This window comes from Cavia porcellus, unplaced genomic scaffold, assembly GCF_034190915.1.
Source record: "Cavia porcellus strain 051 isolate PalLab524CR breed Dunkin Hartley unplaced genomic scaffold, mCavPor4.1 scaffold_18, whole genome shotgun sequence".
NCBI classification, from domain to species: Eukaryota; Metazoa; Chordata; class Mammalia; order Rodentia; family Caviidae; genus Cavia; species Cavia porcellus.
Window position 1 is genome coordinate 39,316,596 of NW_026947501.1, and position 19,129 is coordinate 39,335,724.

General features: G+C 44.2%; 1 protein-coding gene across 1 annotated transcript in view; it reads right to left on the minus strand.

The window, feature by feature from the left end:
• Window positions 1-1,553: 1,553 nt before the first annotated feature.
• Window positions 1,554-19,129, minus strand: part of Eif2ak3 (eukaryotic translation initiation factor 2 alpha kinase 3) — a 64,924-nt gene continuing 47,348 nt past the window's right edge. The window contains exons 11-17 of the mRNA XM_003468887.4: window positions 18,189-18,311; window positions 16,080-16,229; window positions 14,455-15,232; window positions 11,494-11,661; window positions 4,728-4,829; window positions 3,442-3,504; window positions 1,554-2,755 (exon numbers count right to left, since the gene is read on the minus strand). Coding sequence (XP_003468935.2) covers window positions 2,555-2,755; window positions 3,442-3,504; window positions 4,728-4,829; window positions 11,494-11,661; window positions 14,455-15,232; window positions 16,080-16,229; window positions 18,189-18,311 — 1,585 coding nt within the window. The 3' untranslated portion in view covers window positions 1,554-2,554. The remainder of the gene's footprint in view (window positions 2,756-3,441; window positions 3,505-4,727; window positions 4,830-11,493; window positions 11,662-14,454; window positions 15,233-16,079; window positions 16,230-18,188; window positions 18,312-19,129) is intronic.

Genomic DNA, 19,129 nt, shown 5'->3' on the forward strand with positions numbered 1-19,129 from the left:
TGAAACAGAATACCTGACATCCAAAGTTAAAAGAGGAAAGCCTTATCATAACTTAGTTTGTAGAGATTTCAACTCATAGTTGGCTGGCTCCAAGACAGGGTGGCATGGCAGAGGGGCAGAGGGGTGTCAGAGAGAAGAAACAGGCCATGGCAAAGCAGGGCAGGCAGGAGACAGCCTGCAGGGAAGTAACGAGTAGCCAGTGCTGCTGGCACTTTCTGTCCCCTATATTCTGGCCAGCCTGCCCACTGTTAGGGCAAGCAGCACTCACACCCTCAACCCTAGCATCACACACCTTAGCTCCAGCACCTCCAAAAAGCCCACCTATGATCACATGAGGCTCTGGGGGACAGCTAGATACAAGCTATCGGCACATGTGAGTGCTCAGAAAGCCCTGCGTGAGAGCAGACAAGATGCCGACTGGATCAGAAGACCTGGATTTGGGCTCCGTTCTGCTCCTCTTGGCTCTGAGGTCTTGGGCAAAGCCCAGCAGTCTCCTGGCCTGAGTGCGGCCCTGGTGGGGTGGGGGTAAGGCTCCTGCCCTGCCCTGCCCCGCCCCGCTCCCGGGCTGCTACTGTGGGGGTCAAGGATGTTCAGGAACGAGTGGGCAGTGTAGGGGAGACATCAGCAGGGCCCTCACCAGAATGAAGAAAAGAATAGGGAGCAGTGACAGGAGCTGTTGGCCCGCAGGTGGAGAGGCCAGGGCTGGGCTGATCAGAGCCCGAGCAGCACCGTGCGCGGAAAGAGGGGGTCTAGGCAGCAGGGCTGTGCCTGAGTCTGGATGGAGGCCACAGCCTCCGGCAGGGTTTCCCAGTTTACGGCTGCTCCGGGCTTTGTATGACAGGTGGCGTGTGTCTGTGGAATGGTTACACTCACACATTTGTGTGCAGCTGGTTTGTGCCCAATCAGCCCAGGTTGCTACGTGCTTCCGTGTTGGGGACACCAACACAGGGAGCTCTGCCACGGCCCTTCCTCTGCCAGGTGTCCCGTAGGACAGGGTCCTACCCACAGTCCGTCCTGGGCACAGGGTGGGCACGAAGCAAACGTCAGTGGATTATAAACCCTGTGATCCTTAAAAGGCCCTGCCAAATCTTTGGGAATCCCGGGAAAGACACTTGGCTGGAACAGGTTGGGGAAATTCTTTCTTTCCTTTTTTCTTAAATTGATTTAAGACTGGTCATGAAGTCACTAGGTAGCCCAGCCTGGTCTTACACTAGTAGTGATTCTCCTGCCTCTGCCTCCTGTATGCTGGGATTACAGGTGTGTGCACCCAAGCCTAGAAGAAAGCTTTTGTTTTGCTTTTTGATACAGGGTCTCAGTATCCAGTTCAGATTGGTTTCAAACTATGTAGTTCAGGCTGCCATTGAATTTGTGGTGATCCTCTTGCCTCAGCCTCCGGAGTGCTGGGATTATAGGTGTGTGCCACCATGCCTGGCATGAAAGAAGTCTTCTTCGTGGTAAGGTTTGACCCTTTACAAATCTATGATCTCTGCTGGTAAATTAAAAAAACTATCATTTTAGGATCAACTTCAAATTAAATAAGAGTCAAGCATAAGTAATTTTAAAAAAGTTTTATTCAATCATTTAGACTTGAAAGAAGTCACAATAGTTAACACACTTATGTGCGTTCTGTACACCACCAACCCAAATGGATTGATTCCAGAATTTTTATAAATAAAAAATAAAAATATTTACAGAGGGAAATAAAAACCCATCAGGCTGTAAATGATTAAACTGTTATCTAGAATCAGTTTGGGAATGCACCCACCTGCAGGATTACGTAGGATTTTATGAGGTTAAAAGCCCATCTTTGAAGAAATTAGTTGTAAGACAGTTTCCATGGTTAACTACAGCTTTTTCCTTCCCAAAAAGAATTTAAACCAATTTACATACAAAGCTTCATTCTCCTTTGCTGGGTTTCCTGGAGGTAATAAAAGTACATAAACTTAACCCCTCTCTAGAACCATCCAAGGAATAAAACTACTTAAAGCTACAAATAGGTCTATAAAACTACAGACATTAACTGTCGTACAGTTTGTGCTACTTGTCCTCCAAAATAGTGCAGATTTCTTCGTTTACCCACCAGGGACAAAAAAGAAGTCAGCTTTTTTAGAAATCAGTTTCAAAGTTCATCCTTCTAGAAAGCCTATTTCTAGAACAATAGTTTCCACAATGGGGGGAAAGGTTTATTCTGTATTATAAAAATATCTCCACTTTAAAGCTCTCTATATTTCAAGGAATGTTCCTACCTCTGAGGCAAAAGGCGAGGCTGCATGGCTGGGCCAGCAGCTGCAGGAGAGCATGGAGCAGGCGCCACCCGGCAGCCCTGTCCTAGGAGAGGAGCACAAAGCAAGCGTTGGCTCTAAACAGGGCAGGCCCCAAGTCCAGCTCCGGTTTGACTTGGAAAACACAGCCCGAAATTAGCCTGAGCAAAGAACAAAATGTTCACACCTGCCACTCTGGAAAGTGGTGGGCTCCTAGAAGGGGGCCACTATGCCCACCAGGCCCCACACTGTGGCCTGACAGCTGGTTGCAGGGCTGACAGCTGATTGCAGGGCTAACTGCTGGGCACAGGGCTGCGGGAGCTGCTGGGCAGCCTCACGGGCTTCGTCCCCGACGAGCTCAGGGAGCGAGACCGCTGTCGGAGCACTGTTTTCCCTGGCAGCTCCAAGTCCTCAAACACAGAGTTTTCAATGATGTTTGTGGCTTCAGGCCGGTCCATGGGGGAGGGAGAGAGCATGTCTTTAACCATCACATACTGAAACATAAAAATTGTTTTGTGGTCAAGTATCAGTTTTAGATCATTAAACAGTGCTTCTAAAGCAAGAGCTGAAAACCTTTTTCTCTAAAGTCTGTAACCCATACAGTTTCTGATACCAGCAGCTGGCTTTGCCACAGAAGCCTAAAAGAGCCAGACGGCAGGTCAGCTGAGGGCCTCGCTGCATTCCAATAAAATTTTACTGCAAAAACAGGCAGCAGACTGGTCCTAATTTGCCAACCCCTGCTTCAAATACAGATTATTCTGGGGCTAACCGGCGGTTTTTCCAAAACGTAATAAAAGGTGTTCCTTAAAGTACACAGAGCTGGTTTTTAAAAAAATACATTTGTCTTATCACTGTGTGAATCAACAATTATTTCAATAAAACTTTCAGCTGAGAAATAACTTGCCTGAGATCAGCATTTAATACTCTCTTCAAAGTTCGTTACACAAATGTTCCTACCAAACCAGCTTTACTTTTCCCTCCTGACCTTAGGCTGTGTGGTGAAACCAAGGAAAGTGTCCCTCAGCTGGCAGGCGGAGGTCCTGCAGCACGTCCTCCTCCCTAGCATAGGAGGCTGGTTCACCCTCTTCCTTAACAAACTCCGGCCACACTCAGAGCAGGCCCCTCCCCGTCCTGGACCTCGGCTTCCTCAGAGCAAATCAGGGATGAGCACGATACGTACCTCGCGAGGATACTGCTGAGTGAACAGTACGGGAAACTTGAGATTTCTTACATCAGTCAAGGTCTAAAAAGAAATAAAAGTATTGCTTTCAACTTGACATGTGACTCTATTCAGACAAACTGTACAAACTCTGCAATGCGTGTGTGTGTGTGGGGCGTGGCCTGGGGATGATGCGCTGTGCGTGGGGTGCGGCCTGTGCCTGGGGGGACGCCCTGGGCTCCCTCGCTGCACAGGCATCTACCCCCACTTCACTCTTGATAGTGTCCTTTAGCGCACTTAGAATTCTGATTGGTGACATCGGATTCCTAATTCTTTGCTTAGGTTGAGTCTGTTTTAGTTTTCATTCATTCAGTCAGTCATTTTATTTTTGCGGTACCGGGGATCAAACTCACGACCTCGAGCTTGCCAGGCAGGCCTAACGCCACTGAGCTAAATCCCCAGACCTGTTTTAGTTTTCTTTTTGAAATGTTTTATGGCCTTTTTTTCTGCCACTGTAAAATTCAGTTACTTTTTGTTTTGGTTTCTTTCCCTCCATTTATCACACAATTCTTTGGCCTCAATATGAGAACTATATTCTCTTCTATCAATGCTGGAAGCCCACAAAACAGATCAAAGCTGATCAACTAAGAAATGGCTTTAAGAGCATAAACTCTGGAAATATGGGGGAGGGCCCAGGGACAACAACTAGCAGAGCTGAGGGTGCTCACTTATGCTTACTTTTTTGTTTGGTTCTGGGAACTGAACTCGGGACTTCGTGCTTGCCAGACAGGCGCTTGCTGCTGAGCTAAATCCCTGGCCCCAGCTGCTTCCGTTCAAAAGACCTTGAATAGCTTCTGTACTGATGCAGCTACTTGTCCTCTGGAAAAGTCTTTTCTGGCCAACTACTCCCGGCTCCTGTAACCCCCTGGTTCTCCTTGCTTTACACTTAGCGTAAATTTTTTTTTTTTGAAAGATATTGTTAAATTATCATGAATTTAAGCCAAGACAAGGAACAAACAATAAAATAAAACAAAGTATTTGAAGACTGGAAGCAAATGATCTAAAAATCCTTCTCGTGTTGGAAGGCAACCTCTCTGGCTTCCAGTTAATTAGTCTGCTGGCATTGGAATAACTGAATTTTTAAAAACTGTTTCTCAGGAACCAAGGATTTAGCTCAGTGGTGTAAGCACCTGCCTGGCAAGTGCAGGGTCGAAATCGATTCCCAGTACAAAAAAACATATATAACAATCAATAAAAACTGTTTCTCTTGGGTTACTGTTGATGTTTTCTGAGGAAGGGTGACTTACCCGGACTCTTTCCATCTGAGTGCTGAATGGGTACAGCAGTTCAAACAGAATCAGGCCTAAGGAAAAGATGTCCACTTTATGAGAATAGTTGTTCCCTTGGATCTGAAATCCATAAAAAATATTTTTAAAAAAATTAACGACAGTACAATTGATATTACAGCATTTCAAAATCCTTAAGTTTCCTTAGCTCCTTCTTGGTTTAAAATTAAGTGCATGTGTAGAAATGTTAGTAAAGGGTTAATCTCTGGATCCTCCTGCCTGCACTCCTGACACCAGGTAATTACATCCCTCAGCATTACAGAGGGAAGAAAGCCCAGGTACCTCTGAGATATGCATCAGCAGAGCAGGTGGCAGAAACCTGGAGCCTGAGATGCTAACGAAGTAGGGAGCCAGGAACAGCTCTCATTCCCCGAGGTGAAGTTTTTTCAAAGCCTACATTATCTCCCCCAATCTCTCATTCTAACCATTTTAGCCTTTGCCCATTTTTATGAGAAAATCTTCATTACTCCAAACCACTAATCAACCCTGCTTGGCCTTCATTAAGGCACTTAATTGCAGGCTGCTTTGCATCCTTAGCTGTATTTTTCATGTGCATATTTTTTATTCTTTACGACTAGATTCTAAAGTCCTCCAGGGAAGAGAACTGCTTCTTTTGTCTTCCCATCTTCCAACACTGGGCTAAGTATAGAGAAGCTCTCAGTGAAGGCTTGTTAAAGTGATCAAATGAATCACAAATGAACCTCTCTACTGCGGAGAGCCTCATTCGAATTACAAGTGACCTCCTGGTGACACACAGGAGCCCTTTTATTCCTGAGACTCTCTCCAGGCCTATAACTTGACCCTTGGCAACAGAGGGGGAGGGAGTCACCTGGGAAATGATGGGCACCGCGGGTTAGGGTTAGGGAGCCCTCGGTGACCTCTCCTCACTCTACACTATTCTCCGTGTCCACCCACTGCACCTCTGCCCAGCCAGCTGTCTCCGCGCTCAGCAGGTGGAAGGCCCTAGCACCATCTTGACTGTGGCCCTGCTCCCTCCTAAGCGACATCAGCAATTCAAGCTCCCACCCCAACTCCTCATCTCTCATCTTTGGGGGCTTGGGGAAGTATTCAAAGAAATACAAGATTTGATTGGAAACTATGGCCCAAGTTACATTAAATAAGCCTCAGGACAGAAGACACACTGCTGTTAACCCGCCTGACAGCACCCGATACCTTCCCGCAGACCCATGTGGCCACTCTCTGAGGCAGCTCCAGTGAGTCCTCCTTTGGGAAAGTGTTTAGCTGTACTGTTGTGGCTGCCTCCACGTCCTGAGCCAATTCAAAATGCTTACTTTTCATGACCGTTTTGACTCTGAGGAGCCCAAAGTTGCATGCGGCAGAGCGAGTGAAAAAGGCAGATGAGGCCACCCAGAAGGGTCCTCAGCGCCTGCCTTTCTGCCGGGTGGCACCTGGCAGCAGCATTCACTGTATCCCTGATCACACCCTGCGAAGACACTCACAAGGACACTTCCAGACTGCTCCAGAAGGTGGTAAGGCCGATGGGACACGTGCATCTCAAGTAGGGGGCTGACGGCAATGTGTCTTTCACTGTGACAAAGTTAAACATACCCCATACGTTTGACCAGCCCTTAACAGAGTACAGCGTTATCTCTTCAGCAAGATGAACAGAAACTCATGAGAAGTAACTGGATGAGACATGTTTACACCACCGCTTGATGATCCTATCTAACTTACCCACCCTACGGTAAATGGAAAAGGGACAAATATGGTTTTAAGGACAGTTATCCAGGTGACACTCCTAACAACAAAATTAACAAGTAACCAAAACGTCCAAGACCAAAACGTCAGCTGAGCTGACGGAATGGAACGCAGTCAAAAATATTTTCTAATGTTTAACTATGTAGGAAATGTTCACATTTTAATATTGTATCCCAAATGTTAGAACAGAATCCCAATTTTTCTAAAAAGAGAGAGGATGTGTATATTCACAAGAGTTGCCAGCCCCTGTTAATGGTTTAGAGATTTTTTTTGTACCAGGGATTAAACTCATGACCTCGCACTTGCCAGGCAGGTGCTTATGGCACTGAGCTAAATCCTCAGCCCCTGGTTTAGGGATTTTTAATAAGTAGCTTTCACTTTTTCTCTGTATGTTCTTTATACTGTTCACTTTTCCTAGATGACAAATTGATATATGAGTGTTATTTATAATTTTAAACATTAAGTATTTTAAAAAGACATACAGTTTAATGAATACATGACAAATTATCTCTACAAAACACCTAAAAAATCATGAGCTAAGCAAAAAATTTCAAGGGAGGAAGAGTATATCTTTTCAAAGTTTAAACTGACTGTTTTATCACTGCAAACATTAGATGGGGTTTATCTTTTTTGGTAATTACAACTAAAACAATGAGTAACTATCCTTCCGAAACTTAAAATATTATTTTTAACAACTTAAGTAATAATTTTTTTCTTTTTTTTTTTTTTTTTGAGACAGGGTCTCACTATGCAGTTTAGGCTGGTCTCAAGCTCACTGTGTCGCCCAGGCTGGTCTCAAACTTGCAATAATCCTCCTGCTTCAGTCTACTGAATGCTGGGATGGAGGGGGTTATGTACCACCACTACCCCAGTTTAAATAATAATTAACTTTCGAAAAATGCTATTAGATACCTCTTATTTATTCTGATCCAGGACAATACAGAAAAAGTGGGAAGCACAGAGAAACCCAAGACAGATTAAAATTGATTCCAAATCCCCCTGGCTCAGATGCAATGATTGTTACGGGTTATGGCTTTCCTGGTCTTCTTTTCTCTGAATATAAATAAGCATTTACAGTATAATGCGATTTCTCACTTCACTTCTTCCTTTCACCAGGTCCTGGCCACATCACTTAACCAGGAGAGTTTCATTACTCAGGCCGACAGATAGCTTCTTCTACGTGCGCTAGTTTGGATACTTCTGCTTGCAAATAATGGCCTTGAATTTACTATGTAGCCTAGGTTGGTCACAAACAATCCTCCTGCTTCAGCCTCCCAAGTGTTATGATTACAGGCACACGTCACCACTTGCTTGGCTACGTGAGATTTTTTTTCTGAGACACGATCTTGCTATGCAGGGCTATGCAGCGCTTACTTGGTAGCTTGGGCTGGTCTTGAACTCACAATGATCCTCCTGCCTCAGCCTCCTGAGTGCTGGGATAACAGGCATGTGCCACCATGACTGGCACTTAGAGATTTTTAAAAACTCTTACCTATTTAAATATGCTTAATTTCCTTTCTTTTAGGATAGAAAATTATTTATTAAAATCAACTACAGAACACAAAAGTATAAATAAAAACTAATGCATAGCTTTATAAAATGAAGAAAATAAACCAGAATATTTACAGGAATTGTTTACTTCAGTAGTTCCAGCTTCCAGTATGCAATAATTATTTGTTGTTCTTGAAAAAGTACTGAAGTTAGAAATGAATTCACCTATTTTCTACTTTGTTGTAACGGGATCATACAACTTTCACAGTGAAAAAATGTAAGTACTATATAAAAAAACAAGACTGATTTCACAAACCCAAAACGACATGGGGAAAAGGGCTTTAATACTGGTCACAGAAAGAGATCAAATATTAGATCGACAATAAATCATGGTTACAAACAGGAAAACCACGCTGTTTGAAATAAGGGAATCAGAAGTTTTTACCAAAAATGGAATGCTTTCTGATGCAGAATGATAAGGCTTAGCTGTCAGTGTTTCTGATGACTCTGAAACTTGTAAATATTCACTATTTCGTTCTTCCTCTTCCCCTTCTAAGTTTTATCCAAAAGATCTCTGTATTTGAATCTTCTGTGTAATAATGAACAGTTCCTCCGCTCACTCAATTCTCTGTCAGGCAATTACACTGCGTTGTCTTCCTTCAGCGAGGCTCAGTCGACCTGACAGTAACAACTTGCACGTTCTCCTCCTGCAAGGTCTCATCTTGGCAGTGTTAAAGCCTCTATCAACCAGGTACCGGGCTGTCTGCAGGGGATTGGCAATTCAAGCTGTTCGGCCTCTAGCATAGGCTGATTCTGTTGCTTCCCCCTGAGAGTCCAGCAGGGGCGCTCTGACTTTAGTCTTTAAATTTTCTCAGCGCCTGTGACCCTTTTTCGTTTCTATGTATTTGACATCTGAGTCCTCAATCACTTTAGAGGTTCTGGAGTTACTTCTTCCCGGTTTCCTGAATAACACGAACTCCACCCCGGAACTTAACCAGAATAATTTTATAGTAGAATCCATCTGGATTTTTTCAGGAGCCTTCTTCCAAAGATCTTTGAGGGATTCTTGTGTTTCAGGAGAGTCATCTGCACAGAGGTTGTAATCTTTCCTTTTCTCCAGGCTGGCTTTGCTGGCACAGCGCTGCTCCTCAGTGCCTCGCTGCCGCTGCCCCGACCCCACCTGAAACTTCTGTCTCTGTGTGTGCCAGCCCCGGCCATATCCAAAACCCCTGGTCACAGCTTCTTTTCTACAAAACGACCTGTGGCTTTCTGGACCTGCAGGGTTCTCAGTACAAGCACAGTAGGCATAATTTGTTTTTCCCCTACCTGAATACTTGTATCATCTGAAATTTAAGATGTTTAAATTTAGGATTTTTAAAAACACTTTTTAGAATTACAAATATATAAAACCTGAGAAAGAGACATTTGAATACTGTGAACAACTGAAGTACTTTGGAAGGTCATTGTAGATCAATAAAATAAAGTCCTGCTTCTCCAAAACAGCAGTTATTGTTGATCTCTGATAACAATCGCTCAAAGATGATCCAGTCTAGTGGTTCTCAAATTATGGTCTGTGATCCCTGGAGAGCCTCTCACCCCTTTGGAGAGCTGCGAGAACAAGACCATCTTCACACTAAGACTACGACAAGAGATGGAATCTGAGCATGAAGCACCAGCTGTATCAGTAATTACCCTGCTCAAAGTCACAAGTTAAAAATACCCTCAAAATCAGAATTCACTTAAAATGTCCTTACCGAGCGGTAAAATTATTTTTGTTTCTCTGAGACAGGGTTTCACTATGTAACTCAGGCTGTGTCACAATTCTCCTGCTTCTGCCTCGGGTGCTGTGAACCCCTGCCTGGCCCCAAAACTGTAAAATCTCAGCCCTCTGATACACATCTTCACGCTAATCCGTATGGAAAGAGCATTTCAGCTTCCCCGAATCACAATGGCTGTGTGAATAAAAGCGCTTTTGTGTGAGCAGATGCAACAACACACACCAGCTGTGCCGTTCACAGGACGCCACTCAGAGTGGCAGACGGACTGGTGAACAAGCTGCGCTTATTCAGTCCTGGGTGCTCAACAGTTTTAAAAACATGAGGAATACGCAAATGCCTCTTTAAGGAAAACTGACAGTATTTGAAGCTGATGATAAAAGTTGAGCTTTTAAGTGAAAATCCCAATTTTGAAAAGTTTGCATCCACCCGTAGGTGCTCCCCAACACCTGGAAAGCTGTGTAGCAAGGCTTGTGGTGATATTAACCAACAGGACTTTCTGATCTGTAGAACAAAACATGAGAACTTTCGAGAAGTGCATAGCTTAGGGAACCAAGAGTTTCCAAGTGATGATGTACAGTGTTACACAGTTATGCCTGGGTGAAAAATCTGTGCAAACACCAGCACAGACCAAGGGATAGTGAGGTAAGAGAGGACAAAATGAGCTTGAGTATTTGTCTTTTTGGGACAGGATTCACTATGTTGCTCAGGCTGGCCTTGAACTCCCAGCAATCCTTCTACCTTAGCCTCCCAAGTGCTAGGAGTACAGGTATGCACCACCATGCCCAGCCTAGAGCTTTTAGATCCCACAGTCAAAATGATTTTTAAGAAATGATCGCACTGAGTCATGATGCACTATCAAGGAGGAGTATCCATGATTCCCTGAAACGAATACTGATCCCATTTTCACTATCTGTATGGGCCCAGATTTTCTTCACGTACCTCACCAAATACAACATATTGCAACGGACGTAATCCAAAAGCAGAGATGATGGCTAGCTCTTGGAAGTCAGATAATAATGAGATTTGCAAAGAACATAAATGCCACTCCTTTTTGTTGTTTTGGAAAACATCTTTCACAATGCATAATAAAGCTTTATAAATTTGTCAATTTTAATTTCTACCAGGGCAAATATTGACAGATAAAATTCTTTAGGACAAACCTGCAGGTTCTCTGTCATTTTAAGTGAAACGAGCACAGAGACCCAAGGCACGGGGCTTGCGGATCTAAGCCCAGTGAGGCTGGCAAGGTCTGCTGCCCGGGAGCTCCCAGCATGCCCTGCTGCCCAGGCTCCAGGCCACACCCAGCAGATAGCACTTGTCCTCTGAAGACAAAGCTTCCCCCAAAGCAACATGCAACTCTATTTCCTGCTTTCTGGACTTTCTGGAAGCTGCCCCTGAATGGTCAGAGGGCCCCCCTGGACAATGTCTCTGTTGTGAGCTGGCCCTGAAGCCAGCTCCACCAGAGCTAACTGGATGCAATTTTGGAAGGTGACATTCAGGGTCTTTTTCTAACTTTCCTGCTGTAGTCCGGTGCTGGTTCAGGTGGTGAGAGCATGTTTCCTGGGCTGTATTTTCCTCAGTCCATCCCCATGTGAAATGGAGTGGTGTTGCCTGTGGCACATTAGTGTCAATTTTCCTAACTTTCTGACTTGATCCTGGAGTTCTAATCTGAGCAAGGCAGGAGGTTCTGGAGGCACAGCTAGGTGACTGCCCTGCAGACTGAAGCCTGACACACTCACCTGTTCCGGGCTCATGTACAGTTTGGTCCCCACTTGTCCTGTGTGTGTGGCATACGCTGGCATGGGGGTCAGCACTGTCTGCTCGTCCTCGTCCTGGTCCATGGCTGTCACTAACCCGAAGTCTCCAACCTTGACCACGTCATCCATCGTGAAGAAAATGTTGGAGGGCTGGAGAGGATGAAACGGATGAGAGTACAATGATCACGTGTAGAGGGGAGGAGAGTTACTTAAAAGATTATAGAAAGGAAGCATGACACTAGATAGCCGCAAGTACATTTCTCTTTAAAATTGGCTAACATGAAAATAAAGCTTTTCTATGCCAGACAAGTACTGTGTAAAGGGAGGGACGGCGGAGGTGGACATCGTGAACATTTATTAATAAAAGCCTCAGAAACCCACATTCCCTCACATCCAGTATATACAATCCTCAATCTTATTATTCTACAAACTTTCTCTGGGTAAACTTCATTTATAATTAAACCATAACAATTATAATAAAAAAGGCAAAATGCATACAGAGTGCTTGTAATGTGGCAGGTACTATTCTGAGCAGTCTCCTGGTGACTGTGGAGATGCTATCCCTTGAGATGTTATCACTCCTGCCCCATTTTATAGATATAGAAACTGAGGCCCAGCAATTAAAAATAAATTGCCCAAGGTTTCCCGCTCATAGGTGGTAGAGTAGCCTGGCTCTGTGAGAAAAGAAATTTTGTTTTATTTCGGTTTAATTTTTTGAGACAGGGTTTCACTATGCAGCCCAGGCTGGCCTTGAACTCACAGTGATCCTCCTGCTTCAGGCTCCTCAGCGCCAGGATTACAGGCAGGCACCACCACATCAGGAGAGAAATGACTTTTTGTTTCACTGCCATGTCCAGTAATAAGTAAAGCTCTGTGGCAGCTAATCACTATTTGATGATGAGTGAAATAAACATTTTCTTTTGTTTGTTTGTTTGTTTGAAATATGGTCTTGCTATGCAGTTCAGGATGGCCTTGAACTCACTTTGCAGCCCAGGCTGGCCCTGAACTTGAACTTCCTGCCTCAGCCTCCCGAGTCCTGAGATTATAGGAGTGTGCCACCATGCCTGGCAAATAAACATCTTTTAGTTTGTGTCTGAAGGGGGAAACAGACCATTAAGGAGGAATAAGAACTCTTGGCTGGTAGCACCCAGGCTACCTGTTCTAAAACTCAAACATGCAAGACTGTAACTTCTTCTTTTTTTTTTTTTTTGGTCTTTTTCCTTTTTATTGGTACCAGGGATTGAACTCAAGACTGCCTGCTTGCAGGGCAGGCGCTTATGCCGCTGAGCTAAATCCTCAGCCCCGCTAACTTCTATCTTTAGTTCAAAACTCTTATGTGAAACTGTTTATAGGTCTAAAAGGTTTGCCATCACTGTCTCAGGAGAACTCTGTGCATCTGAAGAACTGAGGAAAGCCCATGTGGACAGAGTAAGGTACAGTACTAGAGAGCTGGAGTGGCAGGAACAGAGAACACCGGCTGAGGACAAAAATGTAACCAAAGTACTAATGTGGACGGCATGCGGACGGCACGGGTGGATGAGGGGGGTTAGAAGACTTAACACTGGGCTCAAAAAGGCAGGCTATAATATAGCAAAATGCATGGCTTTTTCTTTGAATAGCTTTTTCAGCTGAGGAGAAAATATGTTCATGTTTTTTTTTTTTTCTAGCACACTAAAAATTTGTCTTTTGATTTTTAGAAAAACTAAAGGGGAAATTAACCTTTTTCTTGGAATTTTTCTGCTGCATATACAGAAAAATCTTTAGATAACAGTATAGCATTGAACAAATTTTACTAACAACTCATTTATATTACAAACTTAGCAGCAGACTATTCGCTGTTAGTGAAAACATAATTACGTTGTCTTTCAACTTAATATGAGCGTACAACAAGCATTACATCCAAGAAGAATGTGTGTATCAGCTAGTTGTCTTCACCTAATGATGGAGGTTCACTGTTTCTAAAGCTGAACAGCCAGAACCCTCTCAGTTAAAGCTGTGTAATCTCCAGGAAGCTGTCTGCTCTGTTCTAACCAAGACCTCGTCTCTGACCTGTTCATCTGGTACAGAAAAATTCCCAGCACCCAATTTGTACTCAAACCAAAATTGATAAAGCACAGAGATTATATATATAACTAAAACTTATATTGGAAAATAAGAATTATTTCTAATTCTTATTCCTATTATTCCAAACCTCTTAAAATATACTGAAGAGTTTAAAAACCTCCTGTGGATTTTAGAAGAAAATAACTTTTGCCCAAATAGCTACTTTGGTGCCTGAGGCAAAAGTTTGTGGTTACATAAATAAAACTGAAAGTATTTAGAATGAATCCAAGTCTGTCAAGAAGTTAAGCTGCTTTCATCAGAAAAAACATTTTCACATTCATTACACATATACAGTGACCACTGTTAGCAAGTGAATGGTAGAAATTAAATAAAAGTTCTGCGAACTTATTTTCACAGACCTACCAAGGAAACACTACAAGTTTTGTAAGACCTTTATGTCACTTAGTATAGTGCATCACTATGCTTCCCAGCACTGTATACGGTAAGACACAGTTGAAGGCTTTAGAGCCACAATTACCCGCTGGTTCCATTTGCTACCTTTCTCTATACAGCTTTCCCTGCAAAGTCCCCAGAGTGCCTGGGTCAGGGTTATAGGAAAAACAGGGAGTAACTGCTCGTGGTGGATTTTACACAACAGCTTCTTTCTCTCTCCTTTAAGGACCCTTGTGAACATGACTGAGAGTGAAATGAACACAAGCACGTTACAGAGGAGAATGCACCGCTTGCGTAACCTGTTCCCACAGCAGGCCTCGTCATCACGCCTTCTTGGCCCTCTCCCTGATGCTTTCACTCCCTCCCTCCCTCGGTCCCTCCGTGAACATCCGACCAGTCCTGCAGGTGCCGCCCTGAACCCCCAGGCATCCCAAGGGAACCACACACCTTGAGGTCCCTGTGCATGAGCCCTTTGCTGTGCAGAAACTCCACGGCCTCGGCGATCTGCAGGAAGATGTGCAGACACGCACCCCGCTCCCGCTCCTCCAGCGTGCACCGCTGGCTCATCCAGTCTTTGAGGTTCTCCTTTCTGCACAGCTGCATCTGAATGTAAAGATACACCTTTGGCGAGCTGGGCTGCAGTTTCTCCGTAGTGTTCTTACTGAGATCTAAACTTAAAGTGGTTGGTCTTGGAGGAGAAACAGACAGGGTGGCTTCCGAGGAAGATCTGCTGCTGGAGTACTTGAAGGCAGTGAATTTATTAGCACAGTGGTTGCCGATATGCACTCGGTTAGTTTTGAGCTCTCCTTTGCTGGATGCATTATCGCAGCCAGAATCTTCGAACACTATGGAAGAGGAGGTCTCCCTTGACCTCACGTAGGGAGCAGCTTCGGAAGGACAGAGTTCAAAGGAGTGCCCCTTGTCACGGCTGTCCATGGTGCCGTCTTCCACGTCACAGTCTGTGAGGCAACTGTCCTGCAGGTTGTTTGCTGCATCCACTGACCCACTGCTGTCCCCGTGGTCCATTCCCGACAGTTCTAGCGGGGAGAACTGGCTCTCGGAGGAGCTGGTCTGGCCACAGGAGATCCCCACAGAAAAAGACCTGCTTCTCTGTGGCAAAGGAGCTATGACTTCGATGTGCTCTTTGGTGGAGAAAGGATCCACCCTGCGTATTTTAACAGATGGTGCATCCATCGGGCTAAGAGAGCTGAGCAGCCAGTCTGTGCTGAAAACAGGAGAAACACAAAGAGAGGACAGTGAACGCGTGTTAAGTTATTTGAGATGCACTTCTTGTTTCAAAAGCTTCACCTACAATAACCCGATTAGCAAATGACAAACAGCACAACCTGCACCCGTTCCTTCTGAAACATCTTGATTTGCAAGATTAATTTATACTCGAAACAGCTCTCTGGGATGATCACATCTGAGGGATGAAGGCTTTCAGTGCAAAATGAAAAGGCTTGAAGAACACCAAGGACTGGATTCCTCGGTGGCTGTGATTCTGAAGTCCCCATCAAAGTTACAGCAGCTCACAGCTCCTTGAGACAAAGGTCAAGCAGTGCGCCATAAGTGTCACTGTGGACACCGCCTCCAGCTGCTGGCCTCTACCTGCACCTGCTTCCTCGCCGCGCTTGCGAGGCGGCTTCTGCAGGGCCCTCCTTTCTATGGCACACTCAGCTAAAGCGGGCAAGGCTGTCCAGCTATTTCTGGTTATCTCTAACTGCAAATATAAAACTGCCTAAAAGGGAGCTGGAAATTGTTAACTGCTAAGAAAAAAAACTAAATACAAACTTACATATGGAGACAATTAGAGACAGACAATACCTCACACTGAGAAAAGCCACCGAATCCCTCAATCATAATCCTAATCATACAGCCCTACTGACCAGTACTTTTTTATAACCTCCTATTCTCAAAAACCTCTGCTAAATGGTCTGGGAGCATTCCGGAACATGACATACAACAGGGCCCTACAGTTCTTTTTCTAAAGTTACAGAAATGACATTGTATCCACAGAAGCAAAAAGCCTAACAGGAAGTAGCAGCTTTTAAGTCTATGTTTAACTGAGTTACCTTTCGTCTTTCAGCCAGATTTCATCCATCTTTTCTTGCCACTTCTCAGGTGGTGCTTCCAGCCAGGCATTGAAATACCGCACGATTCCTGGGTGTTCAAGTTTAGCTAAGGCTTTAACTTCTCGCATCACCTTTTCCCGAGCCAATTCCCTGAGTCAGAGAAAGTAAGAAGATGCTGAAGGTTGTCCAAGGCTGTAGAAATATTCATAACTAGTAGTGACAACAGAAAAATACAATAGGATAGAAGCCTCACTTGAATTGGAAACCAGAGTAGGTGTTCAGTCTCGGGCATAATCTTTAAAAAACCAGAGTATGTCCTGCATTAAAAACAAAAAACAAAAAACTCCATATGTCCTTCAGTAATTTTTTTTTTCCTTTTGGAAACGAATGCCACAAACACATCTGTTTTTTTCATTATTTTATTTTAGCTTCTTGGTGTGATGACAATGAGTCACTCTAGACTCTTAATGTTTGCTGGTTAATAGGAGAAGGGGTAGGGATAAGAGAAATACTCAGAAAAGACAGCTGAGCATCCGCCTCAGGCTCAGAATGACAAAGACCAGCCCAAGAGGGTCCACATGTGCCCCAATCCCTGACCCGAAGAATCCTGCCCTGCTTACAGAGGCCTCCACGCCTGCATCCCACAGGCACTGACGGGTGACACAGGAGACTGCAGCCCTGCTAGCTCTCCAGACGCCTCCAGCTCACTCATACCTGGCTAAACCTGCACGGCCTCCGTCACAATCTAGCCTTGTCTGGTAAATATTTACACATACAGGAAAAATACGCCGATGGAGCAACCAGTAAAATGCACACAATCGATAAATATTTGTGCATAAGACAGGTATTTATGCACATACATACTTAGTTCTTTTTTTTTTTTTTTTCCTTCTTGGTCTTTTTGAGATAGGGTCTTTGGGATACTGTTCAGACTGGCCTTGAGCTCACTTTGAAGCCCTGGCTGTTCTCAAACTTTCTACGATCCTCATGCTTCAGCCTCCCCTGCCCCTGTGTTGGGATTACAGGCATGTGCCACTGTGCCTGGCTCTACATACTTAATTCTAACAGCCTGCTTGGGATGCCTCACTATACTATATAGAACAGAACATACAAATAAAGTATCTGATACCAATATATACATATACCCATACAAATGCATAGCCAACAAATATATGAACCTTCTTGTCTGTCAATATGCAAATAAACACATTGTATCTTCTACCCTGCCCAGAAGAATGTTAGCTACTTTAATTTTTCCCTTTGTGTTACTGCTGTTAATACTTAGTTACTATTCTCCTTGCTGAGAAAAACACCCCACACCCAAAGTTAAAGGGGAGAAAATTTACTTCAGCTCCCGGTTTGTAAAGGTTCTAGCCCATAACCTGCTGGCTGCAAGGGAGGGTGGCACGGCAGCAGGGCATTGCGGAGGAGAAGCAGCGCACGGTGGCAAAAGACAGCAAAACAAGCGAAGAACAAGACAAGCCTTTTTCTGTCCCTTACACTGTGTCCAGCCTACCAGAATTAGAGGGGTGCCAAACCCAACGGTGTACCCTTAATCCTGGCATTGCGCTGTGAATCAGTCGCACATTTTAGATTCTGCTGCCTCTGGAAAAGCCCCACCTATCTATGACTGTATGAGGCTTTGGGGGGACATGTAGACACAAGCCATAATATTTGCACTTCTAAAGATACTGGTACATTTTTTAAAAGTTTTCCAACTTCTAGATCTCTGCATTCAGTTATCCAATCCTATCAGCCCTCCTTTCCAAGTTCCTGTTCATTCCTACCTTAGGTCTACACTGTGGGCAGAGGAGCCCCTAACATTCTCAACTCTTTTCCTGTTCTCAGATCAGCCATCTACACCTGGCAGAGTCACCGCCATTTTAATCAGGTCACATTTCTACACAAACATCAGGAATACAAAGTGACCTATAAATAGGACAACATTTAGAGAGCAAAGTTACTTAGTAGCACTGAGAACCTGGTATTTGGAAGGCTGGAAATATGTTCTCTGTGGTAAGGCTGAGCACAGGTGAATGAAGGCCATCACGCCTATGGGATTAGAACACCCAGTGCTAATTCCTGGATAACTGAAGTAGCATCCATCACCTGTTGGGCAGCCGGATCCTCTTGATGGCATAATTGCAGTCATCTACTTTGTTTCTAGCTTCAAAGACAACTCCAAAGCCACCACGACCCATGCACTGAATTGGTTCAAAATCTGTTAGATATCTAAAGAAGGAGAGCACAGTAATTTATTAGAAGTTTATAATAATTTCTTTTTTTTGTACCAGAGACCTCATGCTCGTCAGGCAGGCGCTTACACGGCTGAGCCAAATCCCCGACCATATAATAGTTTTATAGTTCAGTTTAACCTTACCTTATTACAGATATGATCCATAAATTTAGTAAACTTACAGAACTTATTTTAATAAAGAATATGTTTTGAATTCTATTCATTACATTCTTAGTTCTTGTTAGCATACAAAGCAAATTTATTCTTACACGTTTCCTAGGAAAATTAAAAATAAAATATTTTAATTGGGAATTACTTGTTCGCCATTTGCTGTTTCAGTAATTGCATTACTAATTCGTCCTACCCAATACTTTATCTATCAAAATGCCATATTCTTAATTCTAAACCTTTTACCTTTTAAGGCATTTTGTATGCAATTAAAAATGCAATCTCATTTCATTATTTTCAAATTTTATGAAAAATTTTAACTAAGTCTATTACATTTAAGAACCGCTGTAACCAGCAGTCCTAGGAGGCGAAACAGCTGACAGCAGCTTCCGGAGTCAGCGGCACACCTTAGAAGGTCCGCACCAGGGTGACTCGTCCGCCCCCTGCCGGGCGCAGCCGGCACCTGCACAGTACAGCCTGCTTTGCTTCGCCCTGGTGCGGACCTCCCCGACCTCACTGCCCTGCGCTGCAGACTCCAGGCTGTGCATCACTTTTAATCCTATTCCTTTCTCGCCCCGTTCACCTCGGTAAGGCCTTCTGGGCCCAGGTCTTAAGGACTCTGCAGCACTGTGCACACAGGACTTTG